Raw genomic sequence first — 22890 nt, 5'->3', positions numbered from 1 at the left:
CTGAAATGTGCTATACAAATAAAGCTGCCTTGCCTTGCCTGCCTCTGTGCGTAATGTAAAGATTTTCCTGTGTGACTCTATGACGTGTACCACTAAACAGCCAATCACAAACATGATTGGATCTTGGTAGAAGAATGGTGCATGCTCATTGGTTTACTGATGCTGATGAGATTTACTCCTTAGGTATTGAAATTGGGTATTGATTGACCAGACATTTTTTAATACTTGATACTTCAGAAACAATTTGGTCGCTGCCTAAAAAGCATTGAATTCGGTACCCAGCCCTAGATATAGGATCTTTAAAATTAGCGTTGTGAGAATGGTGCTTGGCTGTCCTTACCATTCTCCTTATACTTCATGCCCAGTATCACCTCTGGCGCGCGGTAGTATCTGGTCACCACGTAAGGTGTCATCATGAAGTTAGTGCAGGCAGTCCGAGCCAGGCCAAAATCCAAGATCTTTAGAGTGCAATCTGACTTTACCACAATGTTACTGGGCTTCAGGTCCTAAGGGGAGAGAAAATCTATAAATCCGGAGAAACATACACATCCAAAAACATTACTCTTAAGGAATTATAATTTCCTTTACAGATGGTTGCTGGAGAACGACGTTTGTTTTGGAGAAAAAGCATCTAGCAGTAAACGCACAGGTTAAAGACCTCCACATCCTAAAATTAAAGCTTTAGTGCGTAATGTTTTGATAATAATAAACCTCCATTATATTCAAGCTATTGCCAAAGGAGTTGCTACAAAACTAATTAGGACTATCAGCTCCACACAACTCTCTCTATTTCTCAGAATGGCTGTGTTCAGGAGATTGTGGCGTCCGGTGACTTTCCCACACAGAAACTGGAGTGAAGACAATTACCTCTTCTGAAGAGCTAATCAGGTTTTTTTTTTAATCCTCCATGTCCTCCGTGGCTACTAGCAAGTGCGTGAAGGAGGGGTGGGGGCAAAATCACAAAAGGCTTGTATCATGTGGACGCGCCGACAGTTTTGTTGTCATTACTTAGAATTCCTCATGGAGGCGACAGAAACAACGCACTATAGCTTTAACAATGTAATTTTTGAATCAGAAGACATGATCCTTTGCTCATGAAGAACTCCTGAAACAAACAGTTTTTGTTTAAAAAATACAAATTATCTAATGTCACATAGCAATAAGTATTTGGGAATGAATACTTGATTGAATAGCTAATTAATGAGCAAATGAACACCAGCTGAAAACCTGAAGCCTGGTGGTTTACCACATCGCCTCACATCAGTGATGTCCAAGTGTTCAGGGTGTGCCAGTAAACCAACAACCCAAATGTCTTTTTATTAAGCCTTTTCTTCTCTAACTACATTATCATCCCATCATTTCTCTTTGTGTGTGTTATTTTTGCACTGAAATGGAGAAAGAAGCAACCTTTATGTTAGCTTGGAGAAGATTTCTCCCTGGCTGAGCGTCTGCAGCATCACAACCACACAAAGCACGACAAGCACTTGTGGGCATGGTTACAGGTGCAACAGAGCAGGCTGGAAAAACAACCCACTTGAATTTTAACAATAGTATTACTGTCTTATCAACAATTAGCCCACAGCACAATTACTACTCGTCCTGTTACCCTGTGGATGATGCCAGCAGAGTGCAGGTGCCGGATGCCACAGAGGATCTGGTAGAGCAGATAGGACATTCGCTCATGGTCCAAGTCCATGTGAATCACCTGGCACAGGCTGGCATCCATCAACTCCATCACTAGATACCTAAAAGCCATGGAAGGAATGAAAACAAGAGAAGTATGGATACAAAATGTCAAAATGGTAGATAAAAAATGCAAATGATAAGAGATTAAAAGGGTAACGGTCAGAAAAATAGCAAAAAAAGGTAGTAATGGAGTTCCTAAAGAGACAGCGTCAAACACATAGAAGCAATTAAAGCGGAGAGAACATATAAAAGCAACACAGTGCAATAGAAGAGGTTGACAGGTAAATCAAGGGATGGTGGTTAAATACTAGCTTCAGCTAAAATCTCTACAGAAAGCACTGAGGTAGATTGTTGCAGCCAAAAAAAAACACTACAGCCACTCACAGGTCCTGGAATTCCTCCAAGGACTTCTGAGGCGTGAAGACATTGATTAGACGGATGATCTGCAAGCAGAGAGACAGGTCATTAGTCCATTATGTTACTCTCCCATCTACATCCACTTAACTGTGGAGAACTAGCCAACGGAGGGCAGAGGCCTCAAGTGGGATTGTCGGGATTCTCTCACTCTGATTAAGAAATTAAATTCACATGGCAACAAGCTGACCCTTTCTTTTTCTCAGATTTGTACATTATTTCAATATTTCTTAGAACAGACATTAAAAGTCTTCTTAATGCCAGTCATAGTCCAGTCCTGCTGTAAATCCCATCAGCCAAACTAAAGTGGAAGAGATGCAATTCTTAAATCAGAAAGTGTCTTATGAAATAATACATGAGAAGATGTGAGGACACAAGCTACATTTTAATTTGACTGCTAGCTGTATTGAACTGTTTTGCAAAATGTATGAAATAAAAACTTTTAACTGATTCATTATGTTATAATACAGTACTATGTCTGTACCAGACATGCAGTATGGCACATATCCGAGAGGGTAGAAAAAGAGCTGACATCAAAGAATGGTTTTCAAATCTGTCCATTGTCAGGCGTTCATATGAACATTGAAATCAAAAATGTATTCCAAACTTGAGACTGATATCAGACTTTAGAGATAACCAAATCAAGTGTCTATCTTCCAAATTTACAGTGTTTTAGTACAGAGTTACCTCTTTGTGTTACTATCCCTCCATTGCAGCTCAGCACAGAAAGACTCTCCGGAGGAAAAAATTGTTACTTTGGGTGAAACCCACCTAATGTGTGTAACTGATGTGGCCAAAGTCTCCCATAACCATTGCATGAACTTTGTAACATATTTTTGCCCCAAATGAGGGCTGTGGATTTTGTTCCTTATCACTTATGTTGGAAAGACACAAGGCTGGATTTGGGATTTTTTAACAAACAGGACACAGAGAGTAAGGGTGAACAGAGCTCCAGTCTGTTCAGCTTTGCTCTTCTACAGGTTCACCACAGGGGTGCGTACTTTCACCCCTTCTGTTCATTCTATACAGAACATGTGTCAGAGCAAATAATAAAACATGACCATCATTAAATATGCGGATGACTCCGTCACAGTGAGTCTGCTCCATAAAAATGAAATAGGCTGTGGACCAATAATTGAAGACTTTGTCCAATGGTGTGAGGAGTCATACCTTCAATTAAACATATCCAAAACAAAGGATATGTACACTGATTTTGGTAAAACTCCAGGATATGAGACCATAACTAACTATTGGATCAAGTAGAATCCTATAGATATCTAGGGACAATTATTGACTCTAAATAAAATTTCCAGGAGAATTGTGAAGCTGTCTGTAAAAAAGGACCACAGTGCTTATACTGCTTGAGTAAATTGTACCATTTTCATATAGACAAGACCATAATGACATTATTTTATCATGCCTTTATCGAATCCATCATATCTTTCTCCTTAGTGTCATGGTTTGGGTGTGTTTCAATTAAGCACAAGAATCGCTTAAATCAAATTGTAAAATGGTCAAGTAAGCTGACTGGGGAGTCTCAGCTGCACCCGACATCCCTGTATGCTAAACAACTACAGCAGATAGCTATGGTCATCTTAGAGGACAGCCTACACCCTTTGAATAGGGAAATCCAGTATCTCCCTTTTGGACAGAAGCTTAAAGTCCCTGGTTGCAGAACTATAAGATATGAAAACAGGTTGGTCCCAGGCAATCACTCTGTTAAACAAACTGTAGAATTACTTGCCCAAAATGCACAAGCATTTTGGTCATGTACTGTTTTCTATTCTTTTGGGGTGCTATATTGTGTCTCTGGTGCTTCCACACACATACAAACTTGGATTTCTGAATGTCCTCTACCTTCAGTCTCTGGGTGAGCTGTTCAAAATCTGCATGGCTTTCTATTTAACGAGCCGAGACGAGGTGGCTAACCGTAGCATGCTAGCTCGTTCTCAATGGGAAAACACAGCTACAACACACACTAGTTTACCATAATCTACAAAAGAACTATTTACATGTCCCTGTTCTGCAAGTATTTCACAACTGGCCTTCATTTAGAAGAAGTCTCCCAGCTAATCCTGCCTTGTACTGACCAAAGTTGGAGAAACAGTAGCTAGCTAATGTTCTCATTCATATCACATAAAGATAGTAAAGAAGTGAGATGTCTCACTCTGTAGCTATAACAGAGACCTAAACACACAGGGTGGAAACAGGATCTGCAGCAATGTGCAGTACAACAAAAATATGGTGTTTTTGGAAAATGAAACCATGTAAACCTATTCTGCTACAACCTCAAAATACAATTATGAACCTGAAAATGAGCATAATATGGACGCTTTAATGTTTTGTGTGTTCCATTTTATGTCCAGGATCAACAAAAAGGTCAAATTAGACAGACTTTAAAACATGTGAACATATCCATTAAATAGGTCTTACATTTTTGTGATTGACACATTTGAGCAGCACTAGCTCCCTGTAGGCACGCTTAGCATGGGTCTGGTTCTGGAATGGCCGACACAGCTTTTTCACTGCCACTGGTATACCAAGGACTGTATCTAGAGCAGAGCTGGTTACACATTGAATAGAGGAGGGAACAGACAGAGAGAAAGTTATCAAGAAAGAAAATAAATGCATCTGCAGAGCAAAGCTGCTTTTTTCCCGTCAACATGAAGAGGATAAAAGTTAGCTACCAGTCTTGTCAATTATACTTTCAAATAGGTTAAAGACGTGCGCAAGTTTTTTCGCTCTCTGCAATTTAAAAACTAAATAATCAAAAGTGGAGAGGAAAAACAGCATAAAGAAGACTTGCTTGCAGCCACTAGGGGTTGAAATGTGCATTACATTACCCAATGCAGAAATGTTGTAGTATTTATTTATAAATATTTTTAAAAAGTATCTATTTTTAAGCCTTACCAGTAGTACAAACAAATTAAACTCCCTACAGTCCTCAAACTCACATAACTATATTTTACATTATGGTGGACACCACAAAGTTTTTAAGGATATTAAATGTGTTATTCTGGATTTTGGGATGATTTGAATAAAATTACATGCAAAAGAATATTTACATTTAATGCAATCATGCAGCCATAAAACACACACAGTCTTGGGTGTGAATATTTAGTTCAGTTAAACATCATACAGCTACAGTGAAGTGTGAGAACAAGTTAACAATGAACATACTGCATATGTCATATTGTCAGACAGTTTGGAATACCAGGATTTCTCTAATCTTAAAGCTTACCAGACTATGCCCTGGGCCCCGGAGCCGATGGCACGGAGCTGCTGGTAGCGCTTGAGCACAGTGAAGGTGGAGTCTCCCACCTGAACGCTGTAAAACTGGCCGTCCGCCTCACTCATCCTGCTGAACAGTCAGGACCACCAGCGCTGTCTGCAGAAGGCCAACAAAACACATACAGAGGGGGGGGGGGGGGGGGGGGGGGGGGGGGGAACAGATTAACACCCAAACAGCATGACTGACTTCCTGCCAGGCAGGAAGTACAGCTGTACACAAAATCATCTATCTCCAAATTGGCGTGCAGAGTGGTAAACAATTTATAGCACGTTAATAATCCTACATCAGCGTGATGAGGCTATTACATTTGGAACTTGAAACCTTTTTTTTCCAGTCCACTGAATCACTCCAATAATCCACAGTGAATGGCAGGGCCTAATATGGTTCCATCTGTCAGTCCTTGGCATCACTTCCTCTATTTTCATCCCAGTATCTAAAGCCAACCAATCCATCAACAAAGCTTTCTGCCCAGTTTGTTCATCTGACAACGGAGTGGATTGGAGCTGAAGTCGAGGCTGTAAATGTTTTGGTGTTCCCGAGACAAACTCTCTCTCTCTCTCTCTCTCTCTCTCTCTCTCACTCACACTCACACGCACACACACACACGCGCGTTAAGTTAGGTTAAGCATGATTATAATATTCTTTGATTTGCATCCAAGTGTACATTGCTTGAGCACATGGTAACTGATACATGATAATAGAGGTAAACACGTGATGCGTTTGTGTTCAATAAAAAACAAATGCCAGTGTTAGCATTGATTACCCAGGCAGAAAGTGGAGGAGGAGTATTTTTCTTGACCAGGGTTTGTATGCGTGTGTGTGTGTGTGTGTGTGTGTGTGTGTGTGTGTGTGGGCGAGGGCACACAATCGTGTAGCTATGCAACAGCGAGCAGTCACAGCTGTTTGTCATCCCTTCAGAAAACAGCCACAGGCTAGATGGAGTATGATATTTTAACCTTGTCTGTTTGACAGGCAACAAGGACACAAACACTCGCTGGGTTTCCTTGTTAGAGAAACAAAGTGCTAAAGAGAAAGAAGTAGCAGGGGTGAGGTTATGATCAAATAGAGACAAAAAACACCTCAAGCTGTGTCAATTGTAAAGCTACTCAGTCTCAGCTTCAGCACTGTGACAGTATTAGAAAGAACAGCAGAGAGTGAGCTACAGTGAGTAGAGTTGGTCCAACTGCCAAACTGTTATTGACTTTTGTTTGATATAATTAGTGGAGGAAGGGAACATTATATGTTTTCTATCATACTACTATGAATAAATACCAACCAAATCTGCAGCCATTATTTTGTCAAAAGATAAAACGTATGACAAATAAGTCAACTGATTGGGTATTATAATTATTATTAGTAATAGAAGTAGAAGTATACATATGATAGGTGATTAAAGAAACAAGCCTTAATAGTTTTTCAGTTCATACTTGTTATTATGATTTTTGACATTTTAAATCAGCAATTAACAAGTATCAATGGTTGCAGTATATTTTTTTATTTCTGTCGGTAGGTGTACCACCCTTTGGCGGCCACAGCTTTCGCCCTAGGACGCTGATATTTGGCATGGAGGTCAAGTATTTACGAGGTTGTGTTTGTGTGTGTATGCATGAACACACTGATGCATGCGTGTTCATGGTCACACTTATAGCAACTTTGCGCTTGTTCATATCTCAATCAGTGTTGACAAAAAATAAAATGAAGGTAGGGCTGGGCAATGTGGAGAAAATCCTTTGTCACAATATTTTCAACTATTACTACAAATACTACGACAACATTGGTATCACAACAATATTGTGGGGTTGAATTGGTGCTTTTACAAAACATATACACAATGTGATTTGTGATAAATAATCATCAGCAATGTGGATATAATGACTAAGTGAGCAAATAATACAAAATAATAGGAACGCTAGAACAGGTTTGTAAGTTGCAAGAAAATTGCATCACTTGACTGTAATGCAGCTTGTAAAACCAGGAAAAGACAACACTAATGCCACGTTATGATATTATGATATCCAAAATCTAAGACGATAATCAGTCTCATATCCTGATACTGATATATTGCCCAGCCCTAAATGAGGGGATTTGTGTAAAACATACATATACTGTTTATTATTTTATTAGATACATTATTATTTGCTGTTTTTTTTCATTCCCATTTTTGTATAATGCATTATAAAGAAAATGGCAACAATGTGAATAATAAACTGTCAATAATGTTTATCATGGCGCAGTGAAGTCTGTTACCATCTTCATTCAATCATTTTATTCCTGATCTGGTTAAAGACATTAAAATCAATTAAAAAATGATTTACTGGGCGCATAGGTAGCTCACCTGGAAGAGCGTGCGCCCATATATAGAGGTTTACTCCGCGACGTAGCGGCTGCGGTTTTGACTCCGACCTGTGACCCTTTGCTGCATGTCATCCCCCCCCCTTTCATGTCTTCAGCTGTCCCTTCAAATAAAGGCCGAAAATGCAAACACGGAAACTCAAACAGTCGCATCTCTTCTTTATCCACACATATTAGCATCGCTACAACAAATACAAACCTTTCATTATTCAGTTCATTTTCCTAGTATTTCAATGCATCTTGTTGAGTGATCCCACTGTGTTTATGACTTAATTTGATTGTGTTATCTAATCCCACGGAGTCTCTGCTTGTCATCTTGGTTTTTTGTTTATTTCCGTTGGTTTGTTGTGAATGGTTTCTTTTATAAGGTTTTAAATCTCTCTTGAACATTCACTATATTCTGTGTTGTTTTTCATGTGAAAGATGTAATAGGTGTGGGTCTGAAACTGCACAATTGTTCAGATGAAAAATGAATCCTCATCTACTTTTTCCTTCTGTCTCCCCAGCTTTGTCCCCTCCTTCTCACATGTCGTACGTCCAGCTGGCTCTTGCACGACTACACCCAAAGACCTTAACTTTCTTTGTGCTTCTCTCACTCTCTCTCATTATCCTTGGTTTTGTCATTCTTTATGCTCCTCCTGACATTCTCTCACTCATATGCCATTTTCCCTGTGGCCTCCTCACAGAGGGAGTGACCGATATATTCTTGATGAATATTTTCATTATCAAAGCAGAGCTTTTCCCACTTGATTACCTAATTGTTTAAACTGCAGGTTCAGCAGAAACAACATGCTAAGGCCTTGGCTGTGCTAAATGTCCCTTGACATACAGTCTAGGCCACAGATTCAACACAGCACATGAACACTTTTGTGCAACAAATCTCCTGCAACACCATTCCCTCCGAGAAAAATACTGTCTCTGTTTTAGCTTGAAGGCTGCACTGGCTAAAAGTGGCACTTTGATATTTTTCTCCAGTATCTGTTTACCTCAGCGTCTGGTGCACTGATTCACAACACACACATCAACCTGAGAACACTATAAAAGGGCCATTAATCATAACCAAAACTCATTTCAGCTGCAGCAGGCGCAGCATATGTACAATCCTTCACTTGATCCGAAGCTAGGCACGACTAGGCTAAATGTACAGTTGACTCACTCAGCACAGATATATGGACACTGACAGGGAAAAACTACAGTGTAGAGAAAACCGCATGAAAGCTCAAAAAGCAAGACAGACACCAGCAGACACCTGCTATAGTTCTGGCCACCAGGCATTGAGGATAGAACATCTCTAATTGTGGAATTTGTTCAAATGTAAAAGGGATTTGATTAGTGTAGACAAACGTTAATGTCCCTGGGGGAAATCTAGGTAATTGCAAGTAGGCTACAAGTGGGTCAAACTGTTCTGAATGAAACTTCCCAATCTACAAATTGTATCCTACAGACTAAAGAATTTTTGTTTTGTTTTGTACAGATCCTCAATCTCACTATAAATTATTTCAATTTTTTAGATTTTAATATTTTTAAATGAAAAATAGAATAATGATACAAAACTGACCATTCCCGGCAATATCATGAATCATATCGCAATCGCAATATCAGTCAAAATAATCACAATTAGATAATTCCCTCATATCATGCAGCCCTACTACAAAGCTGATTAGGACCATCCGCTCCACAAGACTCTCTCTGGATTTCTCAGTATGGCTGTGTTTAGAAGATTTTGTCGTCTGGCAACTTTCGTGCGCAGAATCTCGAGTGAAGATAATTCAGTCCATTGGGTTTTTTTAATCCTCCGTGTCATCCTCGGCTATTAGCATCTGCGTGGAAGGGGGGGGGGGGGGGGGGGGGGGGGGGGGGGGCGATCACGGAAGGCTTGTATCATGTGGACACAGTTTTGTTGTCATTACTTTTAATTCCTCATGGGGGTGACTACAACTACAGACTATAGCTTTCACTGTTCATACACTACAGTAACGTGAGCTATTTAAATTAGCTGGATAGATGGTTAAACCGTAAACATACTTCACCAGTCTATCACCGTGTGTATTTTATCCATAGCAAATCCCTGCCAATAGGTCCCAAAACTTTCCACTTAGATAGTAAATGCCGTAAACATATTTCTTGTAAATATTTACAACCACTGACTGAGAGAACTAAGCAGGCCTGCCTTGTTGCACAAGCCAAATCTCCTTCAAAACTTGCCATTTTCAGTATGAAGCTTGCTGCCTCAAAGTTTGTTGTCGTTTCCCGAAGAGGGCGGAGTTAGACAGTGGCAACACACAGCAATTATCCTGCAAACTATTTGTCCTTTATCCAGACTATGATACAGCTAATTGCAACATTAAAGATCATTATCTACAACCCATCAATATGTGAAGGAAAGCCTGCCCATACAATGGCAAGACACCACACACACACACACACACACACAAAATCCAATCCTAGGGTGGACAATTAACCATATCATAATGGTTTTCATGATTTTGGTTTTTGTAATTAATTAAACCTGATCAGTCACAAGGCTAACTGCCAGTTTCTAAGTTACAAACTGCCTGATCACAGAGATTTTGTCATTACCAGGTAATTACCAGTCTCTGCCTCCCAAACATTATTAAGGCTACATACAAGAGCACTGTGTTTTCTGTGTAGGAATAAACTAGCTGTTTGCTTTCTCTTTTGTAATATTCTTAATCTAATTTAATTTATATTTTGCTTGAAAAAAGAATAAAGACTATGATTTTATGATAAAGAGCCCAAAATGTAATTAATTTTGGCATACGCTTTTGTCCAAAGTGGATTACATTTCCCCGTACACATAGCCTAGATCTGAAGCACTTTAGGGGTCCGTGTCTTGCTTAAGGACAACCAACTCTACAATTAAGGACTGACATGTTCTACCAAGATACCAACTGAGCTACAATTGCCTCAAAATCAACCAAAACAATTGAGATATTATCCTAATCTTTGAAGCCCACCACAATCTTATAGTTATTTAATGCAAAATAAAGTGCTTTTAGTAAATGAGATTAGCGTGTAACACGTGCCACGTGTGCCATAATTCAAATATTAAACACATAAGCTTAACTAATAGAAAACAAAACAATGTCAAAGTTACAATGTCAAAATGCCTCATCATGGCAAGACAACGTGTTACAATATGTAGCCAGTGTATTGACAAGGTGTGGCATTATTAGGAAACATACTTGTATGTGCACAGAATCCACCCCCACACACACACCTTATTCTTCAGGATAAATATGAATGAAAAGACAGAAAGCAAGCATAATAATCTTTTTCCCTTGTCCTTTTAACTCCATAGTTATGTAGGCATGTGATTTTTGTTAATTTCAACGCTTCTCTTATCAAGAGAAATGACCTTCACCATCATGGAGCCAAGCTCATCGTGACTACTGTCCAGTTTAGTCCAGTGCAGCCTTGGGGTCTGACGTAGCCTTGGCTCTCAGTTGGGAGCTGGATGGGATTCAGTGAGCTCGCTTTGGTATCAGATTAGCATGGCCTGAAGACTCAGCCACTCATCCTGATGTGGCAGAGTTATAAAACACAGAGCGAGCAAAACTACATTCAGGATGCTGCTGTTGCACTAGAGTCTAGAGATGTGTCTCTTGGAGAGCACGAAGGGCGCTAAAGATGGATTAATGGGGAAAAAAATGCCAATTCCACTTTTGGTGGTCTTGAAACATACTTGTTATCCTTTCATGTCTGCAGTACTATTCTGTGCATATGTTTGCCCCACTGTATTCTACTGGCGGCTCAAACCACCCATGTCACTCTGTTTATGCTTTGACATGCTTCAGATTTCAGACATGGCAGATTAATACATGGTGCTCTGATATACCATGCCAAATCAAATATAACACTAGCGTTAGCTTTCATCACGTTCACACCTGTTTTCGTGGAAACTGTGGTTTTGGTTTAAAAACCTGAGCATAACGTTACTCGGCCTACTGAAATGTCATTCATTTGGCTTAATTTAGGTAGGCTACATCAGCGTAGGTCTATGGGTAAAATATGGACACTGACAACCTTAAGTTATAACATAACCTTGATGCAAAACTGACAATTGTCCCAATTTCCACACGCAGCATGCTTAACGGTAGCCTACTCTAAAATACACACAGATACACACACAAAGGTATGAAGTCACCCTTGTATGACACACCGCGGCCGCAGCACAGCTGGTACTCGGTGGTTTTACAGTCAGAAATCAACGGTTCACACAGCCCAGTCACTCTTACATAAACCGCAGTTAAATTAACGTCGCGTTTTGTTCGTTACAAAGTTACCAAGGCCTACCCTGCCCGTCTTTTTCACTTCTGTCAGAAGCAATGCGGTAGTCGGGCCAGGGCTGAACTGAAAGCTCTGACCGAACAACATACGGCGGAGGAGGCGGCAGCGGCACCAGCGGAGAGACCTACCTTCTCCCTTCGCCGCTCCCAGGACACTCCTATGCATCGAAAACACAGATAAAACACTCTCTTCGTCTCTAAGGCACAGCCTAGACTTCGAAAAGTTAAGGAGAACGGGCTGTCACGACTGATAGATCAGATAGCTCTTCCTCCAGTTCCTAGCTTACTCTAGCGGCAGCACGGAGGGACGGATGCGGAGGAAGGGAACACCACAACAAGCACACAGCGACCATGTGGGTGACGTCATTGCGCATAGTTTACGTGGGCGCTAACTTTTTTCTTTCTCCACAAAAACTTCGTGGAAAAACTTTTTGTTCTGGATGTTACTGATTAAAAAGTATAAATATGAGGATCAGTAGTAGAATAAGTAATCTAAAGCAGCATACCTAATCACAAAAAGCCCAGCATTCAAAATACAGAATCAGAAGAAAAGATACACATTAAATAGCAGTGCCCCCGTCAGTGTTTTATTATGATAAATTGGGTAATTATTACTGATGCTTTAACTTGTAAGGGCTTAATTAACATTAAGGGTTTATAATTTATATGAAATAAGAAAGAAAGAAAGAAATACTTTAAGATGTATCAAATTAACTTTAGCTGTCAGAAAAATGTAGAGTGAAAAGTACTCTCCAAATAAAGTACCTACAAATGTACTGTACTTAAGTACATGCACTTATAGTAGTTACATTCCACCACTGTAGAGATACACACATTTGCCAAAGTGTCCAGCAAACACGAGTAGTTCCCAAAGGTAAGGAGAGGTCTGAGGACATTGTAATATATACACTTTTATTCTATTGTGGATTTAAAATATTTTTTGTTAACTGGCTCCATTACTGTCATCTGTCTGAAATATCTCTTTTATATATGTCCATAGACTGAACTAGCTTCATTTTTATGCATCTCATTATGATGGTATGTATATTACAAGTACAAACTGGGACTAGACTGAATCAATGATCATGCAGGCTTATACCACCTCTTGTCAAAAAAATGAATAAATAAATGAATGAATACATAGATAAATAAAGAAATAAAAAGAATTGTACATGCAGCTTGCATCATCCTGTTAAAGTAATATAGCATCAACATCTGATATTTCTTACCACAACAAACACTGGCAGGTAAGGAGAACTAAAGAGTAACAACAGCACACTTTGAATAGAATCCTTTACCTATTTATTGATTGGTAGTGCCTGTTTATGTCTTTAAAACATACAGTATAAAATACAATCACAGTTAAAGATATAAATCAAACCCTCTCTTAAGCCCCCATAAAATAAGAATCAGATAAATACGGATTATTATGATTATAATAACCCATACAAACAGCTGATAAAACAAAAGTATTATTGATTGTCACGGTAGTCACATTGTGTTCTTTATTGGGAAAGAGCTCTTTAAATAATAACTATGTGTGTCTATGGAAATGCTCCAAACTTTGACATGAATCAGTAAAGAAAGAAAGTTAAGTAAAGACAGTTTCATGCTCTACCATGAACTGCAATCCTGTTTAACAGACTAGACTTATATATTTTAAATTGAAATGAACTCACATTAAAACGGAGCAGAAACAAAAACAAAAAGAATCAAGTCATAATGTGAAAGTCAGATTGAGGAACGTCCTTCTGGTAGCTTCTGCTAAAAATATTGATGTCATTGGCTGTAATCCTGTTAAACAGAATAAACTTACAATATATTTTAAATTAAAATGAAATAACATTCAAATAGAGCACAAACAAAAAGAAAAAGAATCAAGTAATAATGTGAAAGTGAGATTGAGGAACTTCCTTCTGGTAGCTTCTGCTAAAAATATCGACGTTATTGGCTAATGGCCCACCAGGCACAGTAGAGAAATATTAAAAAAATAAATTTTCATCTCAGAAAACTCTCTGGAATTCCTACATTTCCCGTTTTGCAAAGAGAGTTAAGATGCCCACAATAGAAATAAGAAATTCATTAAAAAGAAAGAGAACAAATCACCTCACTAATGATTGTGTACATACATAAAGCACTTCTGGTCCCTATATTGCACAACTGTAAACACTTCAATACACCATGTCAATGCTTTTCTACTAAGCCTGTGGCATTGGCTTCTTGAGATAAGAAAAAGACACTGCATGTTGGTTGCTTTGCATGTTGTTGTCATAGATTGTTCTGCGAGGCCTCAATGACACTGGCACTTCCTCAGCAGTATATTTAGTGGACTTCACATTTCTCTCTCTCTTTTTATAATTTATTGTACCATATACCTCCCTCTTTCATCTGACACACACACACACACACACACACACACACACACACACACACACACACACACACACACACACACACACACACACACACACACACACACACACACACACACACAAACACACACACACACACAGAATGTTCAATTGCACTGTACATCTATAAATCTATAAGCCTCCTTTCTGATTTTCTGTGCTTTTGACCTGTAATTATTCCACGGTCACAGATTTGGCCAGGTTTCTGGGAAAATCAACCTGCGAAAAGAGAAAGCAGTTTGTTAGAGAAAATAGTCAGGAATTTGGCTGTGTTGTGTCACATTAAGTGCAATCACTGTATGTCAAAACATGAAATCAAACACGCATTACAGTTGTTTCCAATTGCTAACTCACTAAAATGACATGCACAGCACAACTATTTAAACTGACACACAGAGAGAAAATCCTCTTCTCAAGTCACCAAAAGTCTAAACACATTTTCTGCTTTACACACATTTTGCAATTCAAAACAAGACTTTTTTTAATGCACTGAACACACTTATCTTGATAAGACACAACAATTGCACATAAAGTCACATGCTGGCCATTTCAAAACACTGCCATTCAAAATGACACTACCTACATGAGCTAATTGGCCAGTATATGTGCCACGTGGCCAAATACCTCAATGGTTAATTGTTACCACTTCAATCAGGAAGTAAGCACAATGGAAAGACAACAGGTCAGCACCTTTTTGGAAGACGTTGCAGAGAGAGGAAGAGGAAGGGTGAGAATGAGAGGGGAGGGAAGAGTGAGAGGTAGGGGTAGAGCTGGTAGAGGAGTGTATGGCCAAAGAAGACGACAATTTTCAAATGAAATAAGAGCAACTTGTTTGGTGAAAAATAAAACAACAATGTTTCAACAGCATGTGTGTGTATCTGCAAATATCTCTGTGCTTGTGACAAAGCTGAAGAATTTTCTACAATTTAAACTATTTTAGTAATATGGCAAAGCGTACTAAATATGAGAGTTATGCCCAGTATGTAGTTGGTTAGACACAAATCTGGTAATATGAATGAAGTGTGTGCCATTTGGTGCAAAAGTTTTATTTTGATAATGCCATATGTAGTTGTGAGGTATTTTACAGTTTGGGTGTGTTGTTTTGATAGTTTGCAGCCTAGTTTGCAAAATGTTATGTTGAGAAAAGTCACTGATTACATACGCCATAACTGTGTAAACTAAGTAAAAACATTGTCCAAATTGGTGGTTTAGATGAAAGGTGAAAACGTGAAATTAACAGTTTGTTAAATCAAGACTTCCAAACGTTTTACACAAAACTAAATCCAAAAGTGATACCCAAGCTGTCATGCCAAAGTAAAACATACTGCCAGCCCACATACCACATACGGCTTTAAAAAGTGCAACTTGGTAAAGCCACTGTTCCAAGTTAATAATTAATGAACTGCAAGCAATAAATAGCCTCCTAGAGTCTTGTGTTGCATGCAAATTACATATCATTGAGATGTTGAAATTATATTTGGGATAATGTCTTGATGTTCATAATTATTGGAAAATCCAAAAACTAAATGTTGAGGACGGTTATGAATGTATCGGAACTATGTTATGACCACATAACTCCCGTTTTGACTGAGCTTCATTGGCTCCCAGTGAAATTCAGAATCAAAAGTAAAGTTTTACTTTTTGTTTTTAAAGCACTCCATGATCAAGCCCCTGTGTATATATATTTCCAATCTCTTTTCGACTTACTCTATCGCCAGGGCACTCAGGTCTACAACCCAACAACTCCTTGTCATACCCTAGACACGCCTTAAAACCAGATGGGGCCGAGCCTTTTCTGTTGTAGCCCCCAAACTCTGGAATTCCCTCCCACTACATATCAAATCCTGTAATACAACTGCCAGTTTTAAATCAGACGCATTTTTACTCTCTTGCTTTTAACTCTCCTTAAATCATTTTTTTTTAGGTTTCAGCGCTATTAACTTTTTATCTTTTTGTATTTGCAAATTCTGTTCCATTGTTGTTTTATTAGATGTTACATTATTTGACTTTACTTTTGCCTAACTATATTCATGGAACCTTACACACTTGTTTATATATCTTTAAGACGTATTGATTCTGCCTTCCATGCTCTACCTGTAAAGCCGTTTGGGTCAACTGTTGTTTGTTTAAATTTGCTATTCAAATAAAATGACTTGACTTGACTGCAGACTTATCCTAGCATCAAAACTAATATGCAACAATAATAAAAAATACATGTGCATTCAAATGTGATATTCCTAGTACGTTTTGGGTAAAACAAAATTATTATTGTGATCAGTATCATAGCATAATAGTGAAACATAACCAATGACAAATACAGTATTTAGACATGACAGCTATGTGCCCAGTGGAGGAGGAGTACTAGTAAAAGTACAAATAATCAGAGACGTATATACTTTAGTAAAAGCAGAAGTACCACAATGACAACCCTACTTGAGTTAAAGTAACAGGTACCTGATTTTAAATGTACTTGAAGTATTAAAAGTAAAAGTACTTGCATAACAATTTATTCTCTTAATCATATTTGCATATTACCAATTTCAATGGTAATATGCAAATAAGAAAAAAAGTTGGTTAGTTTGTTAATTTGCACCTTGGTCAGTGAGGATTTACAAAGGGGTGGTTCAGTTATTTTGATGCTGAGCTTTGACAGTAAACGGACAGTATCCATACTCTCCACTACCACAAACAAAAGTTTCTATCCTAATCAGCATAAAACGGAAATATATCGTTTGAATCGGAATGCGGTTGGTTTTATTCATGGATGTATTTGAAGATGATTTTATTTCCTTAAACCTTGGAAGGGAAAGCAAATAAAGTGTGTGAAGCACCGTAAATGGGAAGGCAGGTGTGAAGAGGTACAGCCAAATTAGTAAGATATGAACGTGTCTTACGCAGCCTGGCGGAGAAGTAAACGACGCTGTGGCTAGATGGCAACTATGATTTAAAAACAGGAATAATAAAAAAACAAACATTTTTATTTTCACTTTTACCGGGGCTGTATTACCGAGGGTCAGCGGTGCTGCGCCCAGGCTGTGGATCGGCGGTGCCCCATTTACAGTATATTAATCATATATCAAACTTCACTGGTGAGACAAACGTGTGACGTTCAGGAAGACGTTTTGACTGATCAGAAAATGTAACAAATATGTAACGGAACGTTGTAAAAATGTAGTGGAGTAGAAAGTATAGATAATTGCTGCAAAATATAACAGTAAGTAAAAGTCAAATGTATGCACTATGGATTCTACTTACTGTAAGTAAAGTACAGATACAAATGAAGTATTTGTACTTGGTTACATTCCACCAGTGTATGTGCCGCAATATCTCAATACAAGTATTTTTCCTGATAAGATTAAATAGAAAGATAATAACCGATTATTTCATTGTTTGTATGATCTCCCTCCTTTCTGAACCTCGTATTAGCAGACAAAATGTCTCACACATCTCCTTGAAGTTTTGTTAGATAAAAATCACTGCAATATTATCCTATATTGCTCAAAACAAAATGTTAAAGCAAAAGTGTGTTTTCCATATACAGTGAGAATTTGTACAGAATAGCATGAGTCAAAAATTGTGTTGACTACTTACGTCATATCCTCGCAGGACGGCCAAGTGGAAGGACATGAGCTGCAGGGGGATGACACTCAGGATGCCCTGCAGACAGTCCACAGTGTGCGGCAGCTCGATGGTCTGGTAGGCATTCTTGCACATGTCCGTGTCGTCCTGGCAACAAATGATGATGGGCCGACCCTGAGAAAGTCACGAGCATGAAGAATCATATTAGTCAGTCAATTCCTTTTGTTAAATTTGTTGCACTCAGAATGTAACATTTGTGTGTTTCAGTGCCTTCAGATGAGTTACAGTAGAATGTTTTTTGTTTTCCAGGACCTACCGATCTTGCCGTGACTTGTTGCAGAGCATTCTGGCACTTGGTGTAGCAGGCGTCTCTCATGATGATCATGATGACCGGCATGTCTTTGTCTATAAGCGCCAGAGGACCGTGCTTCAGCTCCCCGGCCAGGATGCCCTCAGAGTGCATGTAAGTGATTTCCTTGATTTTCTGCATTAGAGTTTAGAAAAAAACAACCTCAGAACGTTATACTGGATAATAACATAACACATACGGCACAATAAAGATTACAACTCTACAACAAGTTATGTCATCAGATGTTTCAACTTTGTCCTGATATTCATTATTATTCTAGGAGAAGCAAATTGCAGTTTTTTGACAGACTACTGTGGCATTCTCAACTCACCAGTGCTCCCTCTAGGCAGGTAGCGTAGTGGAAACCTCGGCCCATGACCAGAAGAGACTTTTGTTGGTACAGTTCCTCCGCGATGGTCTTGATCTTCTTATCCTGGGCCAAAACCTTCTTTATCAGCTCTAGGAGAATAGAAGATTGAGTGATGTAGACATTGAGGTATTAGGGGAACAGTGAGAATATAAATATGACACTACACTATATCACACTTTTCAAACAAGAGCTACATCATTTTGTTAGCTTGATTTGTCAGTTGTGATTGAACATGGTTAGTGTCTGTCAGTCTGCATTTAAAGATTCAGTGTGCTAATGTTAAGACCACGAAAGGCTTTGTCTTTGTGAATGACTGGTGTTTGTTGGACTGACCAGGTAGATCCTTGAGGCCGTTGAGGATCTCCAGTCTTCTCTGCTGTAGGGAGAGTCTGTCCTCGCTCATCATCAGGCCAAACATGACGAGGGCCACAAACTGGCTGGTGTAGGCCTGAATCACATACACAAAAAACACTCATATAACCCCACACGTAACTGAAGAGTGTTGCCTATCTAGCATGTAACACAGAATTGTGTACATCATGCAGCCATGAAAGATATGGATTTTATCATCAATTTGAATTAATGAAAAGTGCTGTTAGTACTACTGAACACTCGAACATGTAAAGTATGTCTATATTGCATATTGCAGTTTGATTGCTGCCACAATCTGAGAAAGAGTGTATAAATCTATAGAATGTACAGCATAAATTATACCTTGGTGCTAGCCACTCCTATCTCAGGGCCAGCATTGATGTGGACTCCGCAGTCTGTTTCTCTACAAATGGAGCTGCCCACGGTGTTGGTTATACCAACTGTCAGAGCCCCTTGGTTCTTGCAGTAGCGTAGTGCCATCAATGTGTCGGCTGTCTCTCCTGAAGGAGCAGAGGAAATGAAAGGATATGCTTACAAGGCAAAATTGTTGGTATTATTATTATTGGTAAAAGACAAAATAACGATGATGCAGGTTACACATGACAGTGTGACACAAGTTTGTCTTTACAGCTGTAAAGACTTTTTTTTAGAAATTAAACTCCAACTAAATTAAACCAGTGACCTGAACCAGAAGACCTAGTTCAGACTGGTTTGTCAGAACGTTTTGTGTTTTGTTTTAACCTGACTGGCTGATGAAGAAGCAAACGTCGTCTCTAAACACAGGCGTGTTGCGGTCCAGGAAGTCGCTTGCCAGCTCCACCATGACAGACAGCTCTGTCAGCTCCTCGAGGACCTGTCTGGTCTGAAAATTTTGGGGGAAAAAACAGCAGTCATCGTCATCAATCATCATCATCATCATCCTCGCCATCATCATCCTCATCACCACAACTCTATTTGAACATCACTTGTCATAACTTTCTTTCTCACGTCATCATGCTTATCCCAATTTTTGATAGCTCCACTTACAGCCACTGCAGCGTGGAAGCTGGTGCCGCAGCCAATCACAATTAGCCGTCTGCAACGCTTGATTTCTTTCAGGTGGTCCTTCAGCCCACCGAGAAGCACTGAGGGAATAGGTGACAATTACATTAGTGGCCTTTTGAAATAAGGGGCCACAGTTATGTGCAAATAATTCAAAAATTCAAAATAGTTCAAAATTCCACGTTCAAATAGACAATGAAGGACACAAAAACAGATCCGGTGTGGATAGCCTGACTTAGTCCCTGTTTGTATTGATTCAAGGGATCAGGGACCTGTTTGTTCAGGTCACCTACATATCATTAAAATTTGAAGGCAGGTTTGTAAAATTACTACTCACCTGTTTTGGTGTCAAAACAAATCCGTCCTCTCATAGTGTTGACTACTGACTCCGGCTGCTCAAAGATCTCCTTCTGCATGAAGGCATCAAAGTTACCTGCAAAGAGAAGAGCATATATGTACTGTACATCAGATTATCTGGTCAGTACCCCTCATGGCATGGGAGGACATGTCCCAAAGAGATAAGACACAAAACTAAGAGTATATGGTGTGAGGGTGCTGAAAGAGGCTGAAAAACCAACAGACGTATTATGTTATCAATTTCAGCCAGCAGAGGGAGAGCAAGTATAAATCTACAAACAAGACTTGATTGGTAGCACTGAATGCATGTTCTCGTGTATTTATTAGGCGTGGTGGAAAAAATCCTTTTTGGTATTAACATATAAAGTATATGTGTTTCTGCAGTGCAGTTAACTGACCCTGTCCATTCCCTTACTTTGTCAGCAAGTTAAGGGGTTAAGTAAGGTAAGATGTTATGTCTTATCTTCAGGCTGGAGACAGGCGTTGTGTTGTTTAGACTAGAAAACTAAAACCAGGAACACACACACCTCTATTTGTGACCTTGTTTATTGGCTGTAATTGAACTTGGAAGGATTGTTTCTTTAAGCAAACTCTGTGTGGGGTATGTTTCCTGGTACCAGTAGAATTTGTTGGAAGCTGTGTTCTTAGAGTTCCTTAAAATCTCTGACCTCTTATACATTTTAACAATTTACTTTTAAGCTAAACTACTCTAAAACAAAATACAAGTGATAACCACCAGTTAAAAAAATAGTTTTTTTGACCATTATCTGACCTTTCATGATCTGTTGGAGCTCCATCTGCAGGGTCTGGATTGCCCTCACTGGATCCTCACCAGCCTGCCGGTTAATCCTGTGGATGGAGAGTTTCCCGCCACTCACTGCTGCTATATCGTTATCCTCCAGGTACAACACCTTGTTGGTGTGCTCAATGATGGCACTGTGGTTAGAGATAAGATGGATGCATGGGATAAATTGATGATGATACCCGCTGGTCTGGTCTGGTTTATAAAAGGACACTAAACTTGTTTTCTGTTGTTATTATTTGTGCTCATACTTGACAGATATGGTAGACAGAGTTAGGGGAGTCAGTGACATTAATAACATTACAAAGAAGAATCCAATGATACGACCATCTACACAGACAATTGGGATCTCACCTGGCGTCAGAGGCAAAGTAATACTCCACAGCACTGCCATTCCCCACAGAGTTAATGCCGTTGGAGCAGTCGGGACGATTATGGCTGTTCTTCTCTTGGACTCGAGCTATGGGGTGTAAGGCACAGGTAAGTGACTTTAAGTCTAGATATACTCAGAATTATTGAATTACAGTAAGATCAGAATTTTTTTTTAGATAAGGCAATCAACTGATAACAGCAGTTACCACGAGACAGGATTCTGATCATGAAAAAACCACATTGCTTTCACTGATTTAAACTAATGCAGAGATGGCTCCCGTACTTAAGTAGAAGTACAGATACTTGTGTTAAAAAATACTTTGGTAAAAGTAGAAGTACTGATTTAACTTCTTTACTCAAGTAAAAGTATAGCCTTGGAAATTTATGTAAAGTGTAAAAGTAAAAGTAGCCTTGCAAATAACAACCATTTTTTATGCAAAGCTACCTGGACCACACAAATGTTACTAGAGTGCAAGCTGAGAAACTTCAGTGGACATGGAAAAAAGACTCTTGATATGTCATTGGCTACATTTTAAATGGATGTCTGACAATAGGCCTAAAACATCATATATTTGGTTATTGTGACAGAGACTGGGACTCCAGGTTAATATGATTCTGACTGAGCAGCAAGATAAGAATTCAGTTGTGATTCTGTGAGAATTCACAGATCTAGTTTCTCTTTTTTAATCTTCCACTTAACATTTAAATGAACCTACATGTATGTGTGCGTGCTCAAGTATGGCTTCTGGAAAGAAAATAAAGGACTAAATATGAATTACTAAACAGACATTAATGAAGTAGTTCCCCATACTTTAGAGTCACGCAGCACATTGGCCAGGAGTCCTTCTTGATGCCTACTACCTCAAACATCTCTTTCAGATAAGGCCGAGGATGATCTGGAATGTCTTGATGTTTGTCTGCTGAATCTCTGGGATCTCTGGGATTTTCTTCATTTTCAATCATGTTGCCATCCATACTATGTGCTAACGTTAGCGCCATCAAGCCGCAATGATTTGCCACTAATGAATGCAGAATGACGAATCTCTCAAGACATCTCAGTGATGCGTCAAGTGCAACGTACAGTATAGTCCCATCCAATTAGATTGACGGCACTTACAACACGGTAACTCCAGTGAAATTATTTAAAACTTGTTAGTGAGGACTAGATCAGGACTGTATTTAA

The 22890-nt window shown here is 39.1% G+C and overlaps 2 protein-coding genes across 3 annotated transcripts in view; both read right to left on the bottom strand.

Annotated features, from left to right (window-relative positions):
• mapk9 (mitogen-activated protein kinase 9) overlaps positions 1-12418 on the bottom strand; it is a 19913-nt gene extending 7495 nt beyond the window's left edge. Inside the window, exons 1-7 of one of the 2 annotated variants that reach the window (XM_032528787.1) lie at positions 12184-12382; positions 5744-5943; positions 5342-5488; positions 4534-4663; positions 2071-2129; positions 1607-1745; positions 341-506 (exon numbers count right to left, since the gene is read on the bottom strand). In XM_032528787.1, coding sequence (XP_032384678.1) covers positions 341-506; positions 1607-1745; positions 2071-2129; positions 4534-4663; positions 5342-5457 — 610 coding nt within the window. In that variant the 5' untranslated portion in view covers positions 5458-5488; positions 5744-5943; positions 12184-12382. Of the gene's footprint in view, positions 1-340; positions 507-1606; positions 1746-2070; positions 2130-4533; positions 4664-5341; positions 5489-5743; positions 5944-12183 lie in introns of both variants that reach the window. The other variant, XM_032528786.1, reaches the window with a different exon arrangement.
• Positions 12419-13339: 921 nt separating this feature from the next.
• The window catches only part of gfpt2 (glutamine-fructose-6-phosphate transaminase 2), a 21377-nt gene continuing 11826 nt past the window's right edge, over positions 13340-22890 (bottom strand). The window contains exons 9-19 of the mRNA XM_032528760.1: positions 21690-21795; positions 21306-21469; positions 20514-20609; positions 20162-20259; positions 19877-19997; positions 19478-19635; positions 19097-19211; positions 18725-18852; positions 18361-18528; positions 18057-18218; positions 13340-14684 (exon numbers count right to left, since the gene is read on the bottom strand). Coding sequence (XP_032384651.1) covers positions 14640-14684; positions 18057-18218; positions 18361-18528; positions 18725-18852; positions 19097-19211; positions 19478-19635; positions 19877-19997; positions 20162-20259; positions 20514-20609; positions 21306-21469; positions 21690-21795 — 1361 coding nt within the window. The 3' untranslated portion in view covers positions 13340-14639. The remainder of the gene's footprint in view (positions 14685-18056; positions 18219-18360; positions 18529-18724; positions 18853-19096; positions 19212-19477; positions 19636-19876; positions 19998-20161; positions 20260-20513; positions 20610-21305; positions 21470-21689; positions 21796-22890) is intronic.

This window comes from Etheostoma spectabile, chromosome 10 (assembly GCF_008692095.1).
Source record: "Etheostoma spectabile isolate EspeVRDwgs_2016 chromosome 10, UIUC_Espe_1.0, whole genome shotgun sequence".
NCBI lineage: Eukaryota > Metazoa > Chordata > Actinopteri > Perciformes > Percidae > Etheostoma > Etheostoma spectabile.
The sequence above is the reverse complement of the archived record's forward strand: the minus strand, read 5'-3'. Positions and strand labels throughout refer to the sequence as shown.